The sequence below is a fragment of the Melospiza georgiana genome, chromosome 8 (assembly GCF_028018845.1).
Source record: "Melospiza georgiana isolate bMelGeo1 chromosome 8, bMelGeo1.pri, whole genome shotgun sequence".
Classification (NCBI taxonomy): domain Eukaryota; kingdom Metazoa; phylum Chordata; class Aves; order Passeriformes; family Passerellidae; genus Melospiza; species Melospiza georgiana.
In genome coordinates, this window is record NC_080437.1 from 5640655 (window position 1) to 5664552 (window position 23898).

The 23898-nt window shown below is 47.8% G+C and overlaps 1 protein-coding gene across 4 annotated transcripts in view; it reads left to right on the forward strand.

Annotated features, from left to right (window-relative positions):
- Positions 1–18213, forward strand: part of SGMS1 (sphingomyelin synthase 1) — a 98277-nt gene extending 80064 nt beyond the window's left edge. For all 4 annotated transcript variants that reach the window (XM_058029584.1, XM_058029586.1, XM_058029585.1 and 1 more), the window contains 5 exons: positions 3189–4014; positions 7711–7828; positions 11067–11220; positions 11955–12121; positions 15989–18213. In XM_058029584.1, the coding sequence (XP_057885567.1) occupies positions 3395–4014; positions 7711–7828; positions 11067–11220; positions 11955–12121; positions 15989–16171 (1242 nt within the window). In that variant the 5' untranslated portion in view covers positions 3189–3394 and the 3' untranslated portion in view covers positions 16172–18213. The remainder of the gene's footprint in view (positions 1–3188; positions 4015–7710; positions 7829–11066; positions 11221–11954; positions 12122–15988) is intronic.
- The last annotated feature ends 5685 nt before the right edge of the window (positions 18214–23898 follow it).

Consider the following 23898-nt stretch of genomic DNA (forward strand, 5'->3'; position numbering starts at 1 on the left):
CATTGTTATTTATAATTCCTTGTTGGGTTCAGGCTCCTTAATGAGGCAGCTCTGCTGCAGGTGGAGGGAATTTTTAGTCAGCCAAGCTAAAGAACCTGTGGCAGAGCTGGGGAGGTTTGTGTGTGCCTCATCCTGGGCTGACACTGCTCCCCACCTTCTGTCTTCAGGAGAGGAGAAGACCTTTTGTGGAAGGGAAGGGCTCGGGGAGAGCTGTGAGTCCCCCACAGTTTCTGCAAACCAAACCCCATCAAGCTTTCATGGATGCACCAGTGGGAATGAGGAATTTTTAATGTGGCAAACTGGAAGGTGTGAGTAAAGAAGCTTTTTTGCCTTTCCTCCCCCATTAGGCAGGCTGTGAAAACAGGCTTGAATAAGAAGTGGTGTTAAAAATTTTAGTTGGTTTTCCTCATTTTAACTCTCAGTGAAAACAACTCACCTCCATGGCAGAGGATTACCTTTTCTCCTGTATCATTAATTTGCTTTTACAAAAGGTGCTTTCCTTTTGTGATTTCCACTGGTGGTGTGAGAGCACATTTTGGAACTGAAGGTAGATTCCAGCAATGTTGCCCAAATCTGCAGTTTTACTGCAAGGCACACTTTTGTTGGTTTTTTTCAGGCTGCCAGGCCAGGTATCCTGGGGTCACACAGCATTTTGGGACTCTTGTGCCAGTATCCAAGTGCTATTTGCAGCTGGAAACAGATTTTTCCATCTGGAACTCATCTTAGCACCTGCTGGAAGCTTTCATGGAATGGTTTAGGTTGGAAAAGCCTTCTAAGCTCAACAAGTCCAACCATTCCCCCAAGCACTCCCAAGGCCTAACCCCTGTCCCCAAGTGCCACATCTACAAATGTTTTAAATCCCTCTAGGCAGGGACGGTGACTCTGCCACTGCCCTGGGCAGCCTATTTCAGAGCTAGACAACCTTTTCCATGGAGAAATTTTTCCCACTATCCAATCCAGACCTTCCCTGGCAGTGGAGATGTAGTTTGGAGGTTGGCTACAGGCTCTTGAGCTGTGTCTTTAAATGTTGTTGGGGTGGACAGGAGGCTGCTCTGTCAGGTTCAGGGATTTGGGAAATGAGGATTTAGGCACTCCAGTGTTGAAAACTGAAAAGATTTAGTTAATACTGGCCCAACTTGTGTGCCCACAGAGTGCTCAGAGAATCCCAAAGCTGGGCTGGATGGCTGCTGCAGGCCCAGAGCTTGGGTGGGGGAAACAGCATTAAAAATAAATAACTTTGGCTTTATCATTGTGAGGCACCTTGGAAGCAACAAGAAGTCTGTCAGGATTGTCTGTTGGGAATTTGTGCTGCCAGAGCTGGGATTTGAAATGAGCACATGGAGATGGGCAGGTGGAGCTGAGCTGCTGCTCAGTCCTGGCCTTGTAGGAGCTTCTAATGTGGGTTACCATGCATAATTCAGGCCATCCTTTTGCCATGTTCAGAGCTCTGTAACCAAATCCTGATTTGCTAAACACAATTTGAATAATGAAGCAATCTGAGGCTTGAAAGCCTTCCTCAGTATTGAAAGAAAAGGAAGCAAACAGAGCTGTGTCCTCACTTCTGCTCTAAAACAACACAGATTTGCACAAAGTGGAAGAGTCATCTTCATCCTTTGCTCTGTGGATTTAAATGTCTGCACATTCCTGGTGTCCAGAAGTGAGAGGTGGCCTGTCCAAAGTACTGCCAGTCCTTCCATCCATCCAAGGCTTTTTCTTTTCTCTACCATCACAGTTCCTTCCATGGAAAACCAAATTAAAAACTGCACCTTGTGTTCCTTGCTGAGCTTGGAGGTAACAGATCAGAAAATGAATTGTGTGTGCAGTGTGGTCATGTTTGCATAGGAGTAAAGCTCTGTATCTGTTCTGAGCCACTTCAGTTCAAATCATGCCAGTAGGGTAAATTATTTTGGTTTTCCTCAGTCACAACTTTTCTCCCTTTGACGAAACACAAACACTTGGGAGCCTGTAAGAGGCTAAAAATATTCTTTCAGCTGATAAAGGCTTGGTTTGACTTTTGAAAATATGAAGTGGTTTTTTTCCCTGTGCTGTTACCTTCTCACTTCATGTTTATGAGCTGCAGCAGAACACGTGGTCTGTGGGATGGTGGGGCTTCCACTGCTTTCCTCTCCTTGCTCTGGGGAGGAGCAGTTTGGGTTTTTGGTTGAGTAAACACCTCACACCTGAGGATTTGCTGGTGGTGGTTGCTGCCATCACTACCTTGTTTGTTGCCCTTGTCTCAAAAATTCAGGAGGAGATTCCAAGCAAGTAACTTGTGTGTGCTTGTAACTTTTGTACTGGAAGCAATCAGCTTTTCTAAGCTATTTCTGCAATTCATTGAGTATAGAAGTTTCTTACCTAGTTCCTCTTTAAAAAAAAAAAAATTCTCCTGGTTCCTTTTTTTTATCTGGTAGTCAACATTTCTTTGAATTGGAGTAGTACACCCTGGTAACAGTTGAATTTACCTCACAGAGCTGCTAAATACTTGTAAACCTAAATGCTTCAGTTTCTTTTCAGGCTAATCTGCTTGATTATTTATTTTCCTGCTGCTCTTTTGGCCCAGACAGTAGATCCTTGTTTATCTACATCATTTTTTTTTTGTGTTGATGACTATATGTGGCACCTGGAGGAGTTCTAGGGTGGGTTGGATGGGGCTTGGAGCAAGGTGGTCTAATGGAAGGTGTTCCTGCTCATGGAATGGGATGAGCTTTAAGGTCCATTCCAACCCAAACCAGTCTGGGATTCTGTGATTTTATGATTTTTGCTTTGCAGAATGAAAAACAGGTTTTGTATTCAGTCACTGGTGCCACACATTCCATTAAGGTACCAGTCTGTAAGAGGCAGAAGAGATTTCTGCCACAAGTAATACCAAACATTTGCTCTGTAGCTCCTTAAATTCATGAGTATGATGATTATGATTGTAAGAGGAGTTTGGGTGCTGCTCATGGACTAGAGCATTGAAATGGAAAATGTAACAAAATCAGAGCAAGAGGGAAGCTTCAGTGGTGTTCAAGGTGGTGTTGTTTTAGGAAATCAATGGTGAGCTTGGGAAGGATGATGCTGCATGTACAAGGCTGCAGCTCAGATCTCCAGAGTCTGTTGTCCATCCCAGCCCAAGCAGAGCCGGTTTTGTGCAGGAATTTGGGCACTGAATGCCCTGCTAATGCCTGGTTCTGTGTTTCCCTCCCCAGGAAGAAGAATGCCAACACGAAGATGAAGTAGAGCGTTTCCTACGCTGGCCGCACGCCGGTGCCGGCTGGGTAGGGACGGGCTCTGCCTCTGGCCAAACCCATCGCAGGGACAACAAGATGAAGCCAAGGAGGAGCTTCCCACCCCGCTGGAGCCGCAGTGAGTGCTGCCCACTTTAAAAAGCCCATGTGCCACCGTCCCCGGCGAGATGAAAGAAGTGGTGCTGTGGTCACCCGAGGAGGTGACCGGCTGGCTGACGGACAATGCCGTGCCGGAGTACTGTGAGCCCCTGAAGAACTTCACCGGGCGGGACCTCATCAACCTGACGGAGGAGGATTTCAAGAAATCCCCTCTGTCCCGGGTGTCTTCCGACAGCGGGCAGCGGCTGCTGAACATGATCGAGGGGCTGAAGATGGCTCACCACATGGAGGCTCACAAGAACGGCCACGCCAACGGGCACGTGCGCGCCGGCGACGCCGCGCGCCAGAACGGCTTCGGCACCGCGCTCAAGCTCAATGGGGGCATCCCCAACGGGTTCAAGAAGGAGATGATCAAGATCCCCATGCCCGAGCCGGAGCGCTCGCAGTATCCCATGGAGTGGGGCAAGACTTTCCTGGCTTTTATTTATGCACTTTTTTGTTTCGTCTTCACCACGGTGACTATCTCGGTGGTTCATGAACGAGTGCCTCCCAAGGAGGTGCAGCCTCCCCTCCCAGATGCATTTTTTGATCGCTTTGATCGGGTGCAATGGGCTTTTTCTATTTGTGAAATCAACGGCATGATCCTTGTAGGACTGTGGTTTGTTCAGTGGCTGCTCTTAAAATACAAGTAAGTAAAACCTTTTCAACACTTGAGTGCTTCTGGCAGCTTTTGGAGGGCAGATGCTGGTTTGCACCCAAACAAAATGAAGCTCCTTGTGATCTTCTTATGTCAGTTTTCAGAGGTGAGGTAGCATGCAGTGTGAGCTGCTTGTGCAGAAGGCAGAGGTCCAAATGTTCCCTAAGAAGCTGAGCAACACCCTGAGTGTTTAACTCAAACCTTTTTCATGGGTGAAAAGCCATGGATTGGATGAAATGATGTTCTGAACTCACTGTTTGTTGTGAGGGAACACAACTCGTGCTCTTGTGAAGGCAGCTGTGAACCAGGATCCAAGGGAATGGATGGAGATTTAGGTTGGATTTCAGGGAAAGGTTCTTCCCCAGAGGGTGCTGGCACTGCCCAGGGAATAAGCACAGCCCTGTGGCTGCCAGAGCTCCAGGAGGATTTGTGCAATGCTCCCAAGGATGTATGGAGTGGGATTATTGGGGTGTCTGTGCAGGGACTGGAGCTGGATCAGTGATCCTTGTGGGTCCCTTGCAGCTCAGGATATTCCATGATTTTAAACCCAAGGGAAACAGCCAGAGGAGGTGATGTGGGATTACCCCCAGTAAGGAGGTGTGGGGTTAATAGGGCCATCCCAGGGGTCAAACACCCTGTGGTGGAGCTGAGCAGAGCCTGTAGGTGAGGAACAGCAGAATCCTTGGAGGTTTTGAAGCAGTGAGATGTGGGTTGAGATGATTTAACATCCATATATTGGTGTCACTGGCAGATGTGAAGGTTCCCCCTGCCATGTCCCCATTTGCTTTGGGGTGTCTGTTTTTATTTATGTTCTAGAATCACAGAATGTTTGGGCCTGGAAGGGACCCTAAAGGTCATCCCATTCCAACCCCCTGCCATGGGAAGTCCCCTTTGGAAGGGCCTCTTCTGGTGTTAGGGGAAGGTGCCAGAGCTTGGTCAGTGTATGCACTGATCATGGAATGTTTGAAGGACCAAAATGCCTCTTTTCTATCCATGAGCAGAGGGATGAAGGTCTGAGAGGCCCAAGCTGTGGCTGAGCAGCAGAAAGGGAAGAGGAGGAGAGGAACAAGAGCCCAGTGAGGTGGCTTCATCTGGAGAACCTTGTTCTTGTGGCTTTGGATGGGGCACACCAAAGGGGTGCAGACTCAGTGCTGCAGAAAAGCTGAATCCCTTTTGTGGTGGGGTTATGCCCTCCCTTTGAAACTTCATTCAGGAATAAAGGGAGGGCATTGGGCCAGGTGGGCCTTCCTCACTTCTGCTTCCTCATCCCTGGAGGTGCCCAGGGCCAGGTTGGACACTGGGGCTTGGAGCAGCCTGGGACAGTGGGAGGTGTCCCTGCCATGGCAGGGGTGGCACTGCATGGGCTTTAAGGTCCTTTCCAAGGCAAATATTCTGTGATTCCATGATTCTGATGCTGTCCATGGCATGGGGTTGGGCTGGTGTCTCTCCAGAAGGCAGGAGCAGGTCTGGCAGGGCACTCTGGAGCTCAAGGAAGCTGCTGAGGCAGATGAACTTCCCTGGGAAGCATTCCCAGATGCTGTGGGAGAAGCACAGTGCCAGGATTGTGTTTGGCTCGTGGGGCTGAAGGAGCAGCCTGCTCCTGCTGAGGTCTGCAGAGCTGGGATGGAGCTCTCTGGTCCAGGAATATGTGTGGAAGTTGCACTTGCTGGCTCTGAGTCTCACACTCACACAAATCCTCCTGGGAGAAAGGGAAATATGAAGCTTTTAACATTTATTTTTACTTTATATTAAAGTGAAGAGCTCTCTCAGGTTTTCCCAAGTTAAAATATGCCAAATCCAGCAAAATCAAGTGGTAGTTTTAATTAAAAAACTAAATTCAGTGCTCAGAGAAATGCTTCTTTGGTCTCTCAGAATATGGTGTTGCTCAGCCTTTAATCCCCAGCCCCCTGTTTGCCTTAATGTTAAAAAGAAAAAAGCAGGTTCGTGTCTGGTTCTAAAAGCCACAAAGGTGAGATATGAGAGGAAAAATTCTGCAGAGGAGAACCCCTGGAATTCTGGTTCTAAAAGCCACAAGGGTGAGATATGAGAGGATTGTGCAGAGGAGAGCCCCTGCTCTACTGGAGTGGTGCCCTCCACACTTAAATTTCAGTTTGTGGAACAAGATGAATAATTATCATTCTTAACTCACAGCTTTGCCCATGTTTACACCAGGAGAGGGAAGAAAAGGCCTGGAATAGTGTGTTACAGCAGGGAGTGCTCTAGTGCAAAATGTGTTTAGCCTGCAAGAGTTGCAATTTTCCTGATAAATCAAGGCACTCAAGGTGTTACTGATCTGGCACTGCAAACTCATACTCCTCCAAGAGTGGAGCACTCCAGTTTAGTAACCATACCAAAAGCACTGAAAAATTTAAAAGGTGGCCAATTTTGACTTTTGAAAGAGCTCAGCTTGATAGGAATATAATTTTTTTTAAAGTGAGCCAAACAGCAACAACTGAATTCCAGTGCCTGAAGGGAAATTCTAAGAATGAAGGAGAGAGACTGGGGACAGGGATAGAGGGACAGGACACAGGGAATGCCTTCCCAGTGCCAGAGGGCAGGGATGGATGGGATATTGGAAGGAATTGTTCCCTGGGAGGGTGGAGAGAGCAGCCCAGAGCTGCCCCTGGATCCCTGGCAGTGCCCAAGGCCGGGTTGGATGGGGCTTGGACAGCCTGGGATAGTGGAAGATGGAATGAGATGATCTTGGAAGGTTTCTTCCAATCCAGACTGTTGTTGGATTCTGTGAATGCCAGAACCTGCAGCTTGAAATGGCCATGAGTGCAAAGAGCAGTGATTTAAAATGAACCAAACCCCACAGGGTCTGTAGCCAGTGGCACACGAAGGATGATTGCTGCAATTGGATTGACCCCAATTTCTGTAACCCTGGCAGTGATCTCTCCTTAGGATCTCTCCAGAGGCTGCTCCTGTCCTGGTGGATGTTTGATTGTCTTTCTCTGAGGTGTTTCTAGGTGTTCACCCAGTGGGGCAATTGAGGGGCTGGCTGTCCCTCCTGAGCCCATCCTTTACCCCAGGTGCTCGTGCTGGTTTTGCAGAAGCACCTCACAGTACCCCAGATGTGCATCTGCCCTCTCTGTGAGCATCAGCCCTCACTAATAAAGGTCTCTGCAGCTGTGGCTGCTGAGTGGCTTCCCTGCAGACACCCTGTCCTGCAGCCAGCCCAGCTCTGCATTTTTATTGGGGAGCTTTCCTTGCTGATGTGAACTGCTTCCTTTATGATGCTGCTCAGGAAAGATGTGTTCTCTCACTCCTCTGGGTTACACAGGAGATCCTTTGTAATCACTGAATTTTGTGTCAGCTGGGATAAACTTACTCCTTTTCATCCCACAGTGAAAATCCTGTAACTTTATCCGCTGCCTCAGATAGGAAATCAGTGACTGGCCACAGCTGATGGAGGGGTGTGGGGCATGAAATTCCCTATTAAAGTCTTCAGCACCCAATCTGCACAGGATTCTGCATCCTAACCCTTAGATTGCCTGTATTCACCTTCAAAGGCAGTGTGAGCTGTGTTGCTCCTGTGTTCCTGGAGTATTTGTGCAGCAGTTCAGCATTCCCTGATAGTGTCACGAGTTTCCAAAGCCTCAGGAGAAACCAGCTGCTGCTTTGTTTTATTTACCTTTGTGGATTTTGTTTCCCTCCTCATTTGTGGCTGTTTTTCCTCCCTGGCAGGTCTATAATTAGCAGAAGGTTTTTCTGTATCGTTGGCACACTATACCTGTACCGGTGTATTACCATGTATGTGACTACACTCCCAGTACCTGGAATGCATTTCAAGTGCTCTCCAAAGGTAAATTCCTCATCTGCCTGTTTCCCCTTTCACCCTGCTCTTCCCAGAGCTGCTTTCTCAAAAAGTGTTTCTAAGGGAGGGGATTTGCCCCCCTGCCCTGCTCAGGTGAGGGCCCACCTGGAATCCTGAGCACTGTTCTGGTGTCTCCAACATAAGGAGGACATGGAATTGTTGGAGCAGGTCCAGAGGAGGTTATGGAATTGCTGAGGGCTCTGGATCCAGGCTGGGAGAGCTGGGAATGCTCAGCCTGGAGAAGGGAAGGGTGTGTGGAGACCTCAGAGCTCCTTCCAGGGCCTGAAGGGACACAGGGGAGCTGGAGAGGGACCCTGCAACAGGAACTGGAGGGACAGGACACAGGGAATGGGTTCCCACTGCCAGAGGGCAGGGCTGGATGGGATAATGGGAATTAGGAATTGTTCCCTGGCAGGGTGGGCAGGCCCTGGCACAGCTGTGGGTGCCCCTGGATCCCTGGCAGTGCCCAATGCCAGGCTGGACTTTGGGGCTGGAGCAGCCTGGGACAGTGGAAGGTGTCCCTGCCATGGCAGGGTTGGAATGGGTGAACTTTAAGCCCAAACCATCCCAAACCACTCTATAATTTTAATTTCAGAGTGCTGGTTTGCTGTGACAGGGACACCCTTCTGCCCTCTCAGTGGAGATGTTGACAGGTGCTGCAGGGCAGTGCAGGCATTCCCACCCTTCTCAAAGCACTGAGCTACCCAAATTCTGTGGCATTTTCAGCTAATTGGCATGATCAGCATGTTCCTGTCCCCACTGAAGCTGCTGAAGGTGTGCAACCTTTGCCATGTGTGAGTCACTGATTTCTAAATGAACACACACCTCAGTGTGCCAAACCCAGATAGGATTTGTGGTGGAAAATGGCCCAGAGAGACTTTCCTCAGCCTGTCTCCTGCACAGATTTTTGCAATTCTGGTAGCACAAGGACTTCTCACCTCCTCCCCAGCCCAGCCCTAACTCCCAGGGATAAATTGTGAAAGCCATGGCTGAAACAAGGCTACTGGGACAGAGGTGCTGAGCCTTGTGGTTAGCCTGGAAGGGTAATTCAGTGCTCAGGGTGGAGATGGGACAGAGCTGGTGGTGTTGCATCCACCCCTGGTGACTCCAGCATTGCTGGAATCCTGGTCCTTGCTGCAATTCCTGGGGCTGGCTGTGCTGTGACACAGCTGAAGCAGGAGAGAGGGCACAAGCACAGCCATAAATCAGCTGGAAGCTGCAAAAATCACTGAGGTACAGTTAATAAAAGCCTGATTGGACTTGATCCACGTGCTGAGGTACGGGTTGTAAAACCCTGATTGGACTTGATCCATGTGCTGTCGTTGTTTTGGTGAGGATTGGCACTTCCAAACAAAGCTTTGGTTCCTCAGGGAAGTCCAGCCAGAACTTTTGTGGGTTTTTGAAAGATTTTGGAAAGAGAAATGAGTAGGAGAGGATCAGCACTGTGCTTGAACAGCCTGCTGCTAGGAAATTAAAAAAGGGAGAATACCAGGTATTTATGGGCTGGAGTGAATAAATCTGCCTGTTTGGGGAATTTGGGGAATTTATGGCCTTGGCAAATCCTTCTCATGACTCAAGTAGAGACAAGCTGAGGGCCCTGATAAGATTAAGGAGTTTTCTTGAAAGCCCTAAATGTACTGGTGGGAAAAGAATAACCTCTCAACACTTTATTGAGTTCTGTGTGATTGTGAAAAGTGGGCTTTGGGGAGCAGTTTGGTGTTTGTGAGCAATTGTTAGCAGGAAATGTTTAATTCCTGCAAAGAACATGCTCCAGTCTGTCAGAATTTATTAATTTCCACTTCTTAAAGCAAGGCCAAGCTTTAAATAAAATAAAAACCAAGCTTTAAAATAAAAACCATAATGGCCAGCCTGGGGTGAGGGGAGTCTGTTTCCTTTTGACAGTTCAGTGATGTCCATGAATTTTTAAACGTCACAAAATGAAGTAAAGATGCAGCACCAAGGTGTGCATTGATCCATTAGTCCCTGCTTCCTGATGGGTCCTCGAGGTTCTCCACACATCCTGGTTGTCACGTTTTTTGTGGATTTGTTTAATATTTGGCCTTGGCTAAGAGCTGAGAGCAGCAAAAGTGTTGGGCAGTGCCAGCTGCCCTCAGTCACTCCGGGGAGGGAGCAGAGTGTCCTCTGGGAAGGACTTGGTTTGCTTGGATTTGCCTTTCCTTGGGCAAACTGAAGCTTTTCCAGGAATGCTCCATGAGCCAGTGCCATGGCTGGGGTGGGTCAGAGCACATCTGGGTGTGGAGGGAGATCCCTGTGTGGATTCAAAGCACAGGTCTGGCCCTGTGCTCTGACAGACAGCACAGATGTTTCTGTTGGAGTGGGAAGCAGAAGGAAATAATCTAGCAGGCTTTTCCAAGGCTTTGGGCTTTGGAGTGAGATGTTCCTCTGTTCATCAGATCCTGGATTTGGCTGTTCAGTCTGGGCAGTTCCTCCTGGTTTCTGTTGGATGATCACCAGTAGGGCCTGTGCTGTTACCAACAACGTGAACTAAATTAAACCTCGTTTATTTTAGAGCCTGCTGCCTCTTAAACAGAAGGAAAATCTCACCTGAGCACCAGCTACAAGAGGTGCAAAGCACCAAAACACTCCTGTCTCATTCCCAGTCTTTTTCCTGCTAGAAATGTGCTGCCAGCTTTTAGGAAAGGCTGAGGATTTATTTATCTGCTGGTTGATCTTGTGGATCAAAGCAGAAGGGGAGGAGAACTGTGGCACTCACATTCTCTGATAAAATCCCTTTGCCCAGGATTTTTCTCCTGGGAAGCTGAGAAACCTCAGAGAAAAGGAAAACAGTTCTTACCTCATTTGCTTCTCCTGTGTTTTGCTCATGTGGAATGTGTTTGGAGATTTTTTACTCACAGGTGATTGTGTCATTGGATTCTGGGGTGGGTTGTTTTCACTCTGGACAACTGGGGCCAAGCTGTGTCAGGACTCTGGAGAGAGTCACAAGGTTTTGTTATTAGCTTTAGAGGATTTAGTAGGTATCCTTTTTGTATTCTTTAGTATAGATAGTATAGTATTCTTTAATATAATATAGTATTATAAAATACTAAATATGTCTTCTGCAAACATGGAGTCAGATTCATCATTCCTCCCTGCCCCAGGAGTCCCTGCAAATACAATAAAGAACTAAGAAGCCAAATTGCTGCTTAAAACCATTGCTTTGAGCTGTGATGTTTCACTGTGCTTTTGTGTTTTGCTGTCCCACCAGCTCTTTGGAGACTGGGAATCTCACCTGAGAAGGATAATGAAGTTGATTGCTGGCGGAGGCTTGTCCATCACGGGCTCCCACAACATGTGTGGGGATTACCTGTACAGCGGCCACACCGTCATCCTCACCCTCACCTACCTGTTCATCAAAGAGTGTGAGTGCCCTGCTGCCCTCCCCTGCTGTGCTGCCTTCCTCTCTGAGGGGCTCCTGTTGTGCTCATGAGCATAATTCCAGTTAAAACATCTGTGTGCTCCATGGTGAAACAGCCTCACGCTGGGTATTGGGGAAAAATTCTTCACTAGGGGGATCGTAAGGGTTTGGGTTGGGAGGGACCTAAAAGCCACCTCATCCCACCCCCTGCCATGGCAGGGACACCTTCCCCTATCCCAGGCTGCTCCAAGCACTGTCCAGCCTGGCCTTGGACATTTCCAGGGATCCAGGGGCAGAAGCCACAGTTTCTCTGGAAATCTGAACCAGGGCCTGCCCACCCTGCCAGGGAACAATTCCTAATTCCCAGTATCCCATCTAAACACAAGCAGGTTGATTTGACTGGCCAGGGTATTATATATCTTAATAAATATATATTATATATAAATATCTTCTATATCTTATATATATATATCTTATATATCTTATATAAGATAGGTTATGAAATCTTTTGAGAAAGATATAATATTTCTCATTTCCAAGGATGTCATTACCCCTGAGTACAATTTTAAGCTCCACCTTTAAGAGAGTGATCCTTATTTTGTGATCTCAGCATTCCTGCTGAGCCCAGGCACCTCTGTGGCAGGCAGGATTGCAGTCCATGACCTCAGCTAATCACTGCAGCACTCCTGATAAGCTTCCACTGATGAGTAACCCCTGCTTGTGCTTCTTTGTTTGCAGATTCCCCACGGCGACTCTGGTGGTACCACTGGCTCTGCTGGGCTCTCAGCATGGTGGGGATGTTCTGCATCCTCCTTGCTCATGACCACTACACTGTGGACGTGGTGGTGGCTTACTACATCACTACAAGGCTATTCTGGTGGTACCACACAATGGCCAACCAGCAAGTGAGTTCCTGCCACTCCTTGGATGCTCCTGCTTGTAGCCTGGGGTGGGGTGAGAATATCCAGGCTCACCCATGTCCTGTGGAGAGTGCCTCTCTTCCTCCCAACTGTTGGGTTTGTAGGGGAGAAAGAGGGATCATTCATTGGGTTCTTGACCACAAAAATATGGGAAAGGCTTCCCAAAGGCAGGCAGAGCTCTCCCACCCCTGGGTAACCTCAGTTTTTTGAATTCTCCTGAATTTGGGCCAGGTGGCCACATTTGTGACAGAACAACAAACCATTTAGATTCTTTTGCCTTGGTTTTGTTTAGTTTGGTGGTTGAGGCCAGCTGGGGTTTTCCTGTGCTCTATGCTCTTTGCCACAGGTCCCTTGAGGTGCAGTAGGAGGCCTCACTAAAAAGGGAACTGGTTTTTGAAAGGGCTTCCAGGGGGTGGGGAGTTCTCCTGGCTGGTGAACTGGAGCAGTCAGGGAGGAGCTGACAGTGCTGAGGACGGTGAGACCTCCTCTGCTGGGCAGGGCAGGGTCAGGAGATCAGGGCAAGGTTCTTCCCCCAGAGGGTGCTGGGCACTGCCCAGGCTCTCATGGCCCTGAGGCTGCCAGAGCTCCAGGAGAGCTTGGACACTGCTCCAGGGATGCCCTGGGTGGGATTGTTGGGGTGTCTTTGCAAGAGCAGAGGCTGGATCAGTGATCTCTGTGGGTCCCTTCCAGCTGTGCGTGTTCCATGGTTCTCTCAGAGGAAATGCACAAGTCTTTGCCACAGATAGTAGACAAGGGAGTTAACAGATATTTTTAGCTCCATAGCAGCACATTGGTGTCCAAATACTTTCTGTGCTCGTGGTCAAAGATCTTTTGCTTATCTATGACATATGCTGTTAATTATGTGTAATAAAGACATCCTACAATGGTAGAAGATGAATTTATGTTGTGACAGTGCAGATTTTAGATCCTATCACAGAATCATCATGGGCTGGAAGGGGCCCTCAAGGTCATCCAGGTCCCACCTTGTTATTCCACTGGTTTGGTGCTGCCTGCAGCAAAACACCACAGCCATATTTAACTAATTGCCAATTAGGTGCCCTTTACTGTTCACTCAGCTTGGGAGGCACTGTGCCCACACTCTGCAGCTCCTGTCTCACAACAGCTGTGGGTTCCACACACAATCCAGAGCATTCCACACTTCCACTCTGCTCCTGGGCTCCCAGAGCAGTGGTGCTTCCAAGCTGGAAGTGCTGGAGTGCCCCCAGTCCTGCTGAGGAATTGCTTCAGCAGAGCTTTGGTGTGGAAATGTCCCGCTACCCTGAGCTGCCAGGCTGTTGGGAAATGCCAGTCCCTGGCTCCTTCCCTGAGCACACACTGGTGTGCTGCTCTCTCCTTCCTCCTGCTGGGGCTTGTGCCTGGCTTTAAAACTAAAAGCAACAATGGATTTATTTGACACCTGAGCTTGACATGGAGATGAAACTCGAGAATATGAGCCCTGTGTGTGCTTGTGTGCACACGTGTGCTCATGTGTTCCCTTTGGGGGGTGGATACAGGGATCCCTGGCTCTGGTGTGGATAATGGGCAGCAGGAGGGGTTGGATGTGGTTGGGCTGGGGCTTGCTCATGGCTGAGAGAAACAGAAGGTAGGTGGGAGCAGTCTGGGAGCATGTGGAGAGCAGGGCAGGGTTCTGGCTTCCTCCAGATGGGTTGGGACGTGCCCTGCTCATGGCTCCATGTTGCAGTAAGGTAGAAAATGATAAAGGAAAACCTTATAAAATCAGGCCTGCTCTGGCTGGCCTGTCATTTATTCTAAGGGAAGCTAGCACTGTGCAAGTTCCCATGTGAAGGCAATCCTGGAGTGAGCAGTTCATTAGCATAACAATCTATTCCTGGGTGAAAAAAACAACCAGCACCTGCATAAACTGTTTTTGCACCATTAGATAGAAAAATTAAAACTATCTCTCACAAACAACTTTTCCTGCACATATTCACTGGGGGTTTTAGTGACCAATCAATACAGAATATAACTTGTTACTAACAAATAAATAATTGGCAAGAAAGCTCCTGACCAATTAGAGTCACACATGAGGTCTGTAAAACTGTACGAAAAGGAGTTATGTGACTAAAGAAGGGGCTTTTTCCTCCATGAAGAAAGTGGAGTAATTTGTAATGTATTCCCATAGCTGCACAGGCACACAGCCAGCCCCAAAGAGATTCTTGAGCCCCATGGAATTTCAGAGGCATTTACAGAACACATTCTCACAGAACATCCTGCTTTGGGATGGCATTTTCATTCCCAAAGGAGAGCAGACACCTGCTTTGGGCCACTCCTTCTTTCCTGTGGGCCCATCAAACAACTGAGATCCTGCAGGCAGGGGTGAGCAGGTTTGGTGTGTGGGATCTGTTTGGGAGGTGAGATTTTGGGAGCAGCAGGAAGCAGGACAGCACCTGTTGGAATATTTTCCAATTTAGCCAGACAGGACGTGCCTGAGCTTGTCTGGCCCTTGGTGCTGAACCAAAGAGTGGCAACTGTGGTGTTTGACCCCAGAGACACCTTTGGCTTAGCTGGATCCTGCAGCTGGGCATGTGGAGGGAAGCCCAGGCATGCAGGAGCTCTGAATGGTGGGATGGAGCTTCCTCTCATGGAAGGTCTGCTCCTCAGGTTTTCCTCTGTGGAGAAGCTTTAAGGTGATGGTGAAGGAAATGAGTCAGTTCTGATGGAGGGTTTCAATCCAGAGCTTTATTCTGGCCCACAGGCCTCTGAGTGCAGCGACAGCTCCAACAGAACTCTTTGAACTGCATGGTTGATGTTCTTTTACCCAGGCCACCTCCCCAGCCACCTCAGGCAGCAGGACAGGAACATTTCCACACCAAAGCTCTGCTGAAGCAATTCCTCAGCAGGACTGGGGGCACTCCAGCACTTCCAGCTTGGAAGCACCACTGCTCTGGGAGCCCAGGAGCAGAGTGAAAGTGTGGAATGCTCGGGATTATGTGTGGAACCTGTTGTGAGACAGGAGCTGCAGAGTGTGGGCACAGAACCCAGTGCCTCCCAAGCAGAGTGAACATCAAAGGGCACCTAATTGGCAATTAGTCAAATATGACTGTGGTGTTTTGCTTCAGGCAGCACCAAACCAGTGGAATAATGAGTAGGACCTACAAGGGAGGAGGGAAGGGGTTGGGAGCCACCACCGGGTACAGGAGAGGAGGTCTCAAGGGACAAAGGACACTTGGAGGGCATCCTTTGAATCTGCCTGTGATGGTGTTCACAGGGGTTCTTGGATGAGGGAAGAGATGAAGGCTCTGACTCCATGTTTCAGAAGGCTTGATTTATTATTTTATGATATATATTACATTAAAACTATACCAAAAGAATAGAAGAAAGGATTTCATCAGAAGGCCAGCTAAGAATAGAAAGGAAGGAATGATAACAAAAGCTTCTATCTCGGACAGAGAGTCCAAGCCAGCTGACTGTCATTGGCCATTAATTAGAAGCAATTCTATGAGACCAATCACAGATGCACCTGTTGCATTCCACAGCAGCAGATAATCAATGTTTACATTTTGTTCCTGAGGCTTCTCAGCTTCTCAGGAGGAAAAATCCTAAGGAAAGGATTTTCCATGAAAGATGTCTGTAACATCTGGCAATCACTCAGTGCCCTTTTGGAATTCCAGGATTGACAGTGCTGGGAGGGGAAAGCAGAAATGACTGACACACCTGGGAGGGAATTATCAGGGGAGGAACCTGAGGTTCTGAGGTAAACCCTGAAATCACAGCACAACAACCACCGACAGCAACAACCACAGATTGGTTGAGCTCGTCACGGACGCGCGGTGGCGCGAACAAAGGACCCGCCCTTCAGCAATCCTCTTTTTGTCCTCCTTCCCCCTGCAGGTGCTAAAAGAAGCTTCGCAAACGAACCTCCTTGCAAGGGTGTGGTGGTACAAGCCCTTCCAGTACTTTGAGAAGAATGTGCAAGGCATTGTACCTCGCTCGTACCACTGGCCCCTGCGGTGTCCGGCGCTGGCGCGGGGCCGGCAGGTCAAGTACAGCCGCCTGGCGAGTGACACCAGGTAACAGCAGTGTCACCCCGCAGGACCTGCCCCAAGTGCTCACACCTCCCAGAGAAGATGCCATAAACAAACACCCACCGCTCCCCGACCCCTTTCTTTAGCAGCTCCCCACTGGACCTGACCTGTTCAGTTACCTGGTAAGCACTGTGATCTTTTTTTCTCTCCAAAGGATCTGCGTTGGACAACAATAAAAGAGAATTTAACTGATCATGCACTGTTATACATTTCTTGTTGGTAGAGTTGGGATTTGCATTTTGCCCATCACCATTGTTCCTTTGTATATGATGCGACAACATAGATGAAAAAGCTTTTATATCATGAGTTCTGGTCTTTCCAGTCACGTCTGGGAACAAAGCATATTATTTTCTTGGGAAAACATACTTTTCATATCTCTTGCCCCAAAGATTGGGCTGTAAGCCATTTTCTAGCAAATGACTATATGAAGGTTTCTAAATATCTGCCTTGGGTGAAATCAAGAAATCTTTCTACCTGTTGCACCTGCGCTACGAATAAGATGATAGACACAGAAAGGTTTGGTAAATCCTGATTTTGTAGATTCTGCAGTGACTGACTGTGTCAAAAAAGTGCAAAAAAAAAAAAAAAGAAAAAAAAAAAGAAAAAAAAAGAGAGAAAAAATGTAAAGTGATTTTCTAAGTATTTCCTAACTTTATTTTTCAAAATGTGTATGAAAATAAAAAAAAATTAAATTTAAAAAGATTTTTACATGTCAGAGAATAGAGAGTTAAAAAAAAATTTAAAGAAAATGCTTCTTGGGAGAGAGAGAGATTTGTCTATGTTTCTAGTGCCTTTCTTGTCTTGATTGTATGGTCAGTAGGCAGTCTTAAATGTTTTTATTTAAAACAAAGTATTCCATGAAAGCAGAATTATATATACTGTATAATTACTAATTTTTGCATTTATAGCTAAATTAAACTGGAAATTTGCTTATAATGTTGAAATTGCCACGTGTAGGGAAAAGCCTCCCACCCCACCAAATACAAAAGGGTCCGACCTTGCTCACACATTGTGGGCAGGTCAAGCCAAAAAAGAATCACTTTATTGTTCTACTTGGTAGCTGGGTTTTAAAAAGCAAAACAGCCATGAATTCCTGTTTTTTAAGAATTTTACAAATGATCACTGAGTGAACTATGAATGGTTTCTCCATCCCCTTATCGGAGTGTTGTTGAAAAACAACAAAGATAATCTATTTCTTTAAAATATTTGTGCAGAAACTGCATGGAATTCTTAAGTTTCCACTCCTACCATACATACTGTATGTTTGGGGAAGTCTCCTATCCTAAAACTTGCCAATGTGCAGAACAAAAATAGTTTTTATAAAAAAAAAAAAAAAAAAAAAGAAAAGAATGAAGAAGAGAAAAATATATATATAAATATATATATATATATATCCATTCTGTATTTTACGTGAAGCAGAGTTATCTTCTGTAGGTTTTTTGTGTATTCACAAGGTGATATTTGTATTGTAAAACAACAATGGTGAAGGAAAATAAAAAAAGGCTTTTGAAAAATGTAGTTTCCTTTTATCTTCTTAATAATTCAGTTGAAATTTAAAGCTGGGTTTATTCTTCCAAACCTTGCCTTTAAGTTGATGTTATTGCACTGTAGGCCATCCGATGTGGACTGTATGGAAACTGCATTGATGTGGAATTGCTGTAGGGCAAAACAGTGCCTTAATTACCTGAAATAAATGCTATGCAATCGGGAGGAGCCTTCCTGGGAGCCATCTCCAGGCCTTGAAAAATCTACCCTGCAACTGCTGGGATGCAGCACAGGGCAGGGTGAGGCATCCCTTCCCCCAGCAGCTGCCAGAAACAGAAAAAAGAAAAAAAAAAAAAAAAGAGAAGAGAAGCCAATTTCTGTGTGTCCATGGTGGTGAAAGTGTCATTTTTTATTGTAATTTTTTCCTCTTTTCCTTTTTCCTTTTTCCTTTTTCTCCTTTCCTTTCCTTTCCTTTCCTTTCCTTTCCTTTCCTTTCCTTTCCTTTCCTTTCCTTTCCTTTCCTTTCCTTTCCTTTCCTTTCCTTTCCTTTCCTTTCCTTTCCTTTCCTTTCCTTTCCTTTCCTTTCCTTTCCTTTCCTTTCCTTTCCTTTCCTTTCCTTTCCTTTCCTTTCCTTTCCTTTCTTTTACTTTCCCCTTTTCCTTTTTTTCCCTTTCCTTTTCCCTTTCCCTCTTCTTTTCTTTCTTTTTTTGGGGATATTTTATCTCTGCCTCTCTGCCCTGTTCCTCAGCCTTGGCCAAAAACCTGGAGAGCTGATGGGGTGCTGGTGCTGCTGCCTGGGGATGTTCCTTATCAGTTCCGTCTCCCTGGGATGGAAGGAGGGGTTCCTTGGCCACCCCTTTGCCAACAGCATTTGCAGAGCTGGGTGGGAATTTAGGGCTCTGCTCTGCCTTCAGTTCTCTGCTTCTTGGGGCTAAAAGTTGGTTTTTCAACAGCCCAGCTGATTTTTGAGGTGATTTTTGAGAGATTTGGTGCTCCCAGACGTAATCCGAGGAGTAGATTTTTCAAGACCTGGCATCACGCACACCCGAACCATTGACATAAGTAAATGTATGGATATATATGCACATGACATTAAATGGAATCTGCTCAACCCTGCCTTGTGGTGTGTGACTTTGTGCATGGCTCTGGCTCCTCATGGTCCCATCTGTGCTCAGCAGGGCAGGGAGCCTGGCAATGGGGGCTGCTGCCTCTGGAGAAGGGACCAGGGGTGGGTTTGGGACACAGGTGCTGGGCATTGGCTCTCTGCAGGCTGTGGAGCCTGTGCTACCTTGGCTGGGTGGGATGGGATGGGATGTGCCTCAGGGTCAGGGCATGGTGCTGATGGATCCCAAATTTCCCTCTGTGTTTTCCCCCTGTCTTGGTTTGGAAAGCCAGGAGTCTGCTAAGGAAGGCAGGAGCCTCCCCTGAAACGGAGAATGTAAACCCTCCCCACCCCTCCAAATTGCTATAAATTTTAAATTAGGGGCTCTCAGGCAAAAAATATGGGAGCAGGAAGTAACAGTTCTTTAATAGGGAAAAGGGAAAAAATAAAGGATAAAATAAACAATGCAGTACACCAGAACAACACACCAGAACAACACTGACAGAGTCAGAACCCAACCTGACACCCTTTGGGGTGTTGGTGACAGTCCCATTGGAAATGTGGCTGCAGCCCTCCTGCAGTGTCAGGGGTGGTTCTGTTGGAACAAGGGAGATCTGTACAGAAGGATGTATTCTTCCTCTGAAGATCCAGTGGAAGAAGAGACAGCTGCTGTTCCTCTGGGGAATCCCGTGGAGAAAGCCGTGCTGCTGTCTCAAAAACCTCTGGATTATATCTGGGTGGCAATGCTTGGCTCCTCCCTCTGGGCAGAGCATCTCCCAATGGGATAATTCTTATCAGTCAAGCAGTGACATTCAATAGTCTGTTATCAGCAATGTCCCCTCCCGAGGGAGGTGTGGATGTGGTCACTCAAAGATAAAGCTGTGGTCACGCAAAGATAAGGCAAACTGCCCACCTGACAAAGGTAATCTACCATACAGATGGCAATGGAAAACATCTTGCATTGCAACCTTCAACACCCCCAAACCTCAGGTGAGATCCACCTGCAGCCTCTGCTGTCTGGAGAGAGCAGCCAGGGCTGCTGGGGCTCCTCTGCCATCACCTGGGCTGTGAGCTTTGTGTTCCTGGGCTGGGACCCTTGGGTGACTTCAGGGACCGTCACCACCTCAGTGATTCCCTTGCCCTGGGCGTTGTTGCCTCTCCCTCCCAGCTCCTGCTGCTCCTCGTTGCTTGGTGCCCTCAGAGAGGTGAACACAGCAAACCACCAGGCTGTAAAAGCTGGAATCTGGCATTGTGCTGCCCCAACCCCACAGAAATCATGGATCTCCCAGTGAATCCATCCTCTGTGGCCTCCAGCTGAGCTCTCAGGGTGTCTGTAGGGACAGGTTTGGGTGTGCAGGGGCAAACATGGACAGGAGGCTGAAGTTGGGAAAGAGAGGGGTCTGCAGCAGAAAAGGCTGGAAAAGGAAGGTTCAGGAAAGAGCTGGGCACACCAGGATCTCTTCCAGGAGGGTGGGCACTGATGTTGCTGAGATCCATCTGAATACAGGAATTTGGGGAAGGTTTGATAACCATAAATACAGGCAAGGGAGGTGTTGGAAGAGCAGGAGAGCAAAGGCAGTGATTCTTTACTTTCCTGCGCTCTGGAAGGATCAATCCCATCAACTTTCCCTCCTGCTTTTACTCAGGACACAGCTAGGTGCTCATTCCTGGATACAGGAAGGTGGGGAAGGTTAAATACAGGGATGGCAGGTGTTGGAGGAGCATGAGAACAAGGGCAGTGATTCCTTGGCATTCCTGTGCTCTGGAAAGATCAATCCCATCAATTTCCCTCTCCTGCTTTTCCTGGGTGCTCATTCTCTTCCTGGATACAGGAATGTGGGGAAGGTTTGGCACCCATAAAAACAGGGATGGGAGGTGTTGGAGGAGCACGAGAGCAAAGGCAGTGATTCCTTTGCTTTCCTGCTCTGGAAGGATCAATCCCATCAACTTCCCCTCCTGTTTTTCCTCAGGACACAGCTGGGTGCTCATTCCTGGATACAGGAATGTGGGGAAGGTTTGACACCCATAAGTACAGGAATGGGAGGTGTTGGAGGAGCACAAGCCAAGAAAGGACAGTGTTTCCTTTGCTTTCCTGTGCTCTGGAAAGAGCAATCCCATCAACTTCCCATCCTGCTTTTCCTGGGTGCTCATTCTCTTCCTGGATACAGGAAGGTGGGGAAGCTTAAATACAGGGATGGCAGGTGTTAGAGGAGCATGAGAACAAGGGCAGTGATTCCTTGGCATTCCTGTGCTCTGGAAAGATCAATGCCATCAATTTCCCTCTCCTGCTTTTCCTCAGTGCTCATTCTCTTCCTGGTGCCAGAGCACTGCCCAAAGAGTACTGCACAAATTCTTGTTTTGGCAGCTTCTCCCACCCAGCTCCTCAGCTGTTGGCCACGAATGTTTGCCAGAAGCTTCTGTGGTTTCCTTTTGCATCCTCCCAACGCCTCTCCTGCCCCTGGCTGTCCCTGTGTGCTGCAGGTTGGGCAGGGAATGCCAGTGAGAACCAGGATTTGGGCATGGCACCCTTTGTTTAAATCAATAAATGTTTGGGCACCGCTCTGAGGCACTCTGCAGGACCAGGAGCTGGATTTTGATGGTGCCTGGGGCTCTCAAGGTTTGGGAGCAGACAGGGCTCCCATGATCTGGCTTTCAGCAGCAGCACAGCCCCTGCTGGCATGGGTGGACACAGATCAGCCCACCTTATTCATTTTATGACCATTTTTTCCCAAAAAAAAAAAAAAAAACTCAGTGGGATTGAATTTGGATCTGCCCAAGTCTGCATTGCTCTTGAGGTTTTCCCAGTTTTGTGCCAGAGATTTTTAGCTTGCCATGGGAAGTGCCCTGGGGCTGCTGCTGCAGCTTCTGATGAGGGATGGCACAGTATTCCCTATTTGTGGTGAAGCTTTAACCCCTGGATAGATTTAAGGCACATTCCCTGGGGAATTTTGGGGTGTTCACATGTCTGGCCATAAATTCTTAGCAGCAAAGTGTCAGCATGAGTTGATTTTCCAGAAGGGCAGGAGAGTTCCTGCTCTTGAGGCAAGGCAAGGGAGGGTGGGGAAGGAAAGGCAAAGCACCCCAGGACAAGATTTTAATTAAATTTGCCAGGTATCCCTTCAGCTCAGCTGTCTCTATGCAGGATTTTGAGTTCAGAAACTGCAATTTTGCTCCCTTTCCACTCAACCTGCCCCTCCTAAACTCTCCACGTGTGTGTTTTCCAGCAGGAAAACCACTTTTTGCCACCACAAAGAACTGCTCCCCCTTCCAGCTGCTGCTTGGAGCAGGGCTGTGTGTTTAGACCAGGGAAGAAAATCCACGTGTGGTGTTGGATTTTCACAGCCCTGGCGTGTCCTTGCCAAAGCCTGGCAGGGCTGTCAGCTCTGTGCAAACACTTTTATCTCCTGCCAGAAAGGACTTTGGCCATGTTCTGTTCAATGAACAACATTATGTAAGAGGTTTCTTCATTGCTGTGAGAGCTCTGAGGGCCCTCACACCCCCTGAGGGGCTCAGCTCTGCTCATGCTGAGTGATGGTTGTTCCCAATTTTTGCTCAGGACCTGCCCAAACAGGCTGGAATCAAGGTTTTTATCCTGCAGGGATGAGTGAGGCCCTGACACTGGGGAACTGCCCATCATTACAGGTGGTTCAAGTGGTTTCTCAGCAAAAAAGGGATTTCCCCCCCCCCCCCCCCCCCTAGAACAAGTGGGACAAAAATTATGCAGCCAGTTTCAGGAATCCTTCTAATTTTTTTTTTTTTTAATAATTTTTAAAGTAATTTTTAGTCTCTTTACTGCCCATCAGAAGAGATTTTGTTTCAGAAGTTTTACAGAGAATATTGTGGCCTGAGCATATTTAAGAGAAGAGTTTGGTTTTACCCAGTTAGTTTTAGTTTTTCCCAGTCCCTGGATAGTTTACAGAAAGGGAGCTCTCCAAGAGACCAGGAAATGCTGGTTTTAAAGTGAAATTTGGGTGCTGTAGGAAAGGGGCCACTTCTCTGAAATGATCTGCTCTTGGGAGGGAGGAGGAACTGAAAAATGAGGAAAGGGAAGTAAATGCTTCATGGGTTTATACTTCAAAGCAAATTTTCTTAATTTATTTTATTTTTCCTCTATAGAGATAGTTTGAATCCTCTTTCTTAATGATGTGAAGCACAAATTTCACTAGGGGAAGAAATGCACATTTGGCCATCTGTGTTGAGTGTTTTCCTTTGTGCCTGCTGTGCCTGGTTCCTCCAGCGGATCCATCCATCCATCCATCCATCCATCCATCCATCCATCCATCCATCCATCCATCCATCCATCCATCCATCCATCCATCCATCCATCCCAGGTGGGTTTGGACACTTCTCCTGCTGAGGATGGAATCCCTGGGCTGTTTGCAGCAGTGCTGAGGTAGCACTGATGGGGAGGAACCTTTTCTCAGCAGGATGAAGATTATATTAAAAAAATAATCATTTTCTTTAGACTCCTTTGGCACAAAATGGGGAGAAGCTGGAGGACTCCCAGTCTGGGGAAGGAGAATGGTCTGTGGGAACTTCTCACCTTCCTCACATTGCCACAGGCAGGGAGGCATTCAGAGAGATCTACCAAGCCCTAAGGTGTTTGCAGCCCAGAAATTGCCTTTTCTGCACCAAAAATCTCCTTGTTTCTGCAGTCCTGGGCCTGGACACGGCCAGGGGGAGGTGAGGAGCTGTGTGTGCCCAGCACCTCAGCAGGAAAACAATCTGAAATATTCCCCAGGGCATGTTTTGAGCTGTCACCAGTCTTCCTTTCCCTCCTCCACCCCAGCCACAGGTGGTAACAGAGCCACTCGTTCTCCTCAGCTGTTTGCATTTTGTGGGGTGAGGCTGGCAGCACTCTCCATCCCAAGAACAATTCCTGAAAATTCAATCTCTAATCGGCTTCTCCTGATGTTCCAGCAGTTATATATCACCTGCAGGATAGAGATCACCAGCTCTTGCCCTTGCCCAGCCTGTTCCTGGCTCATCCCTGTGCCAGCAGAAGCTGCTCCATGGTTCTGTCTGTCCCCTCCAGTTCCCCCCAAGGCTTTGGGACCCACTTTGGGACCTGAGCATTCCCAGGGAGATCTGCCCGCCCACAGGGCTGTTTTCCAGGCCCTGCAGGTTCC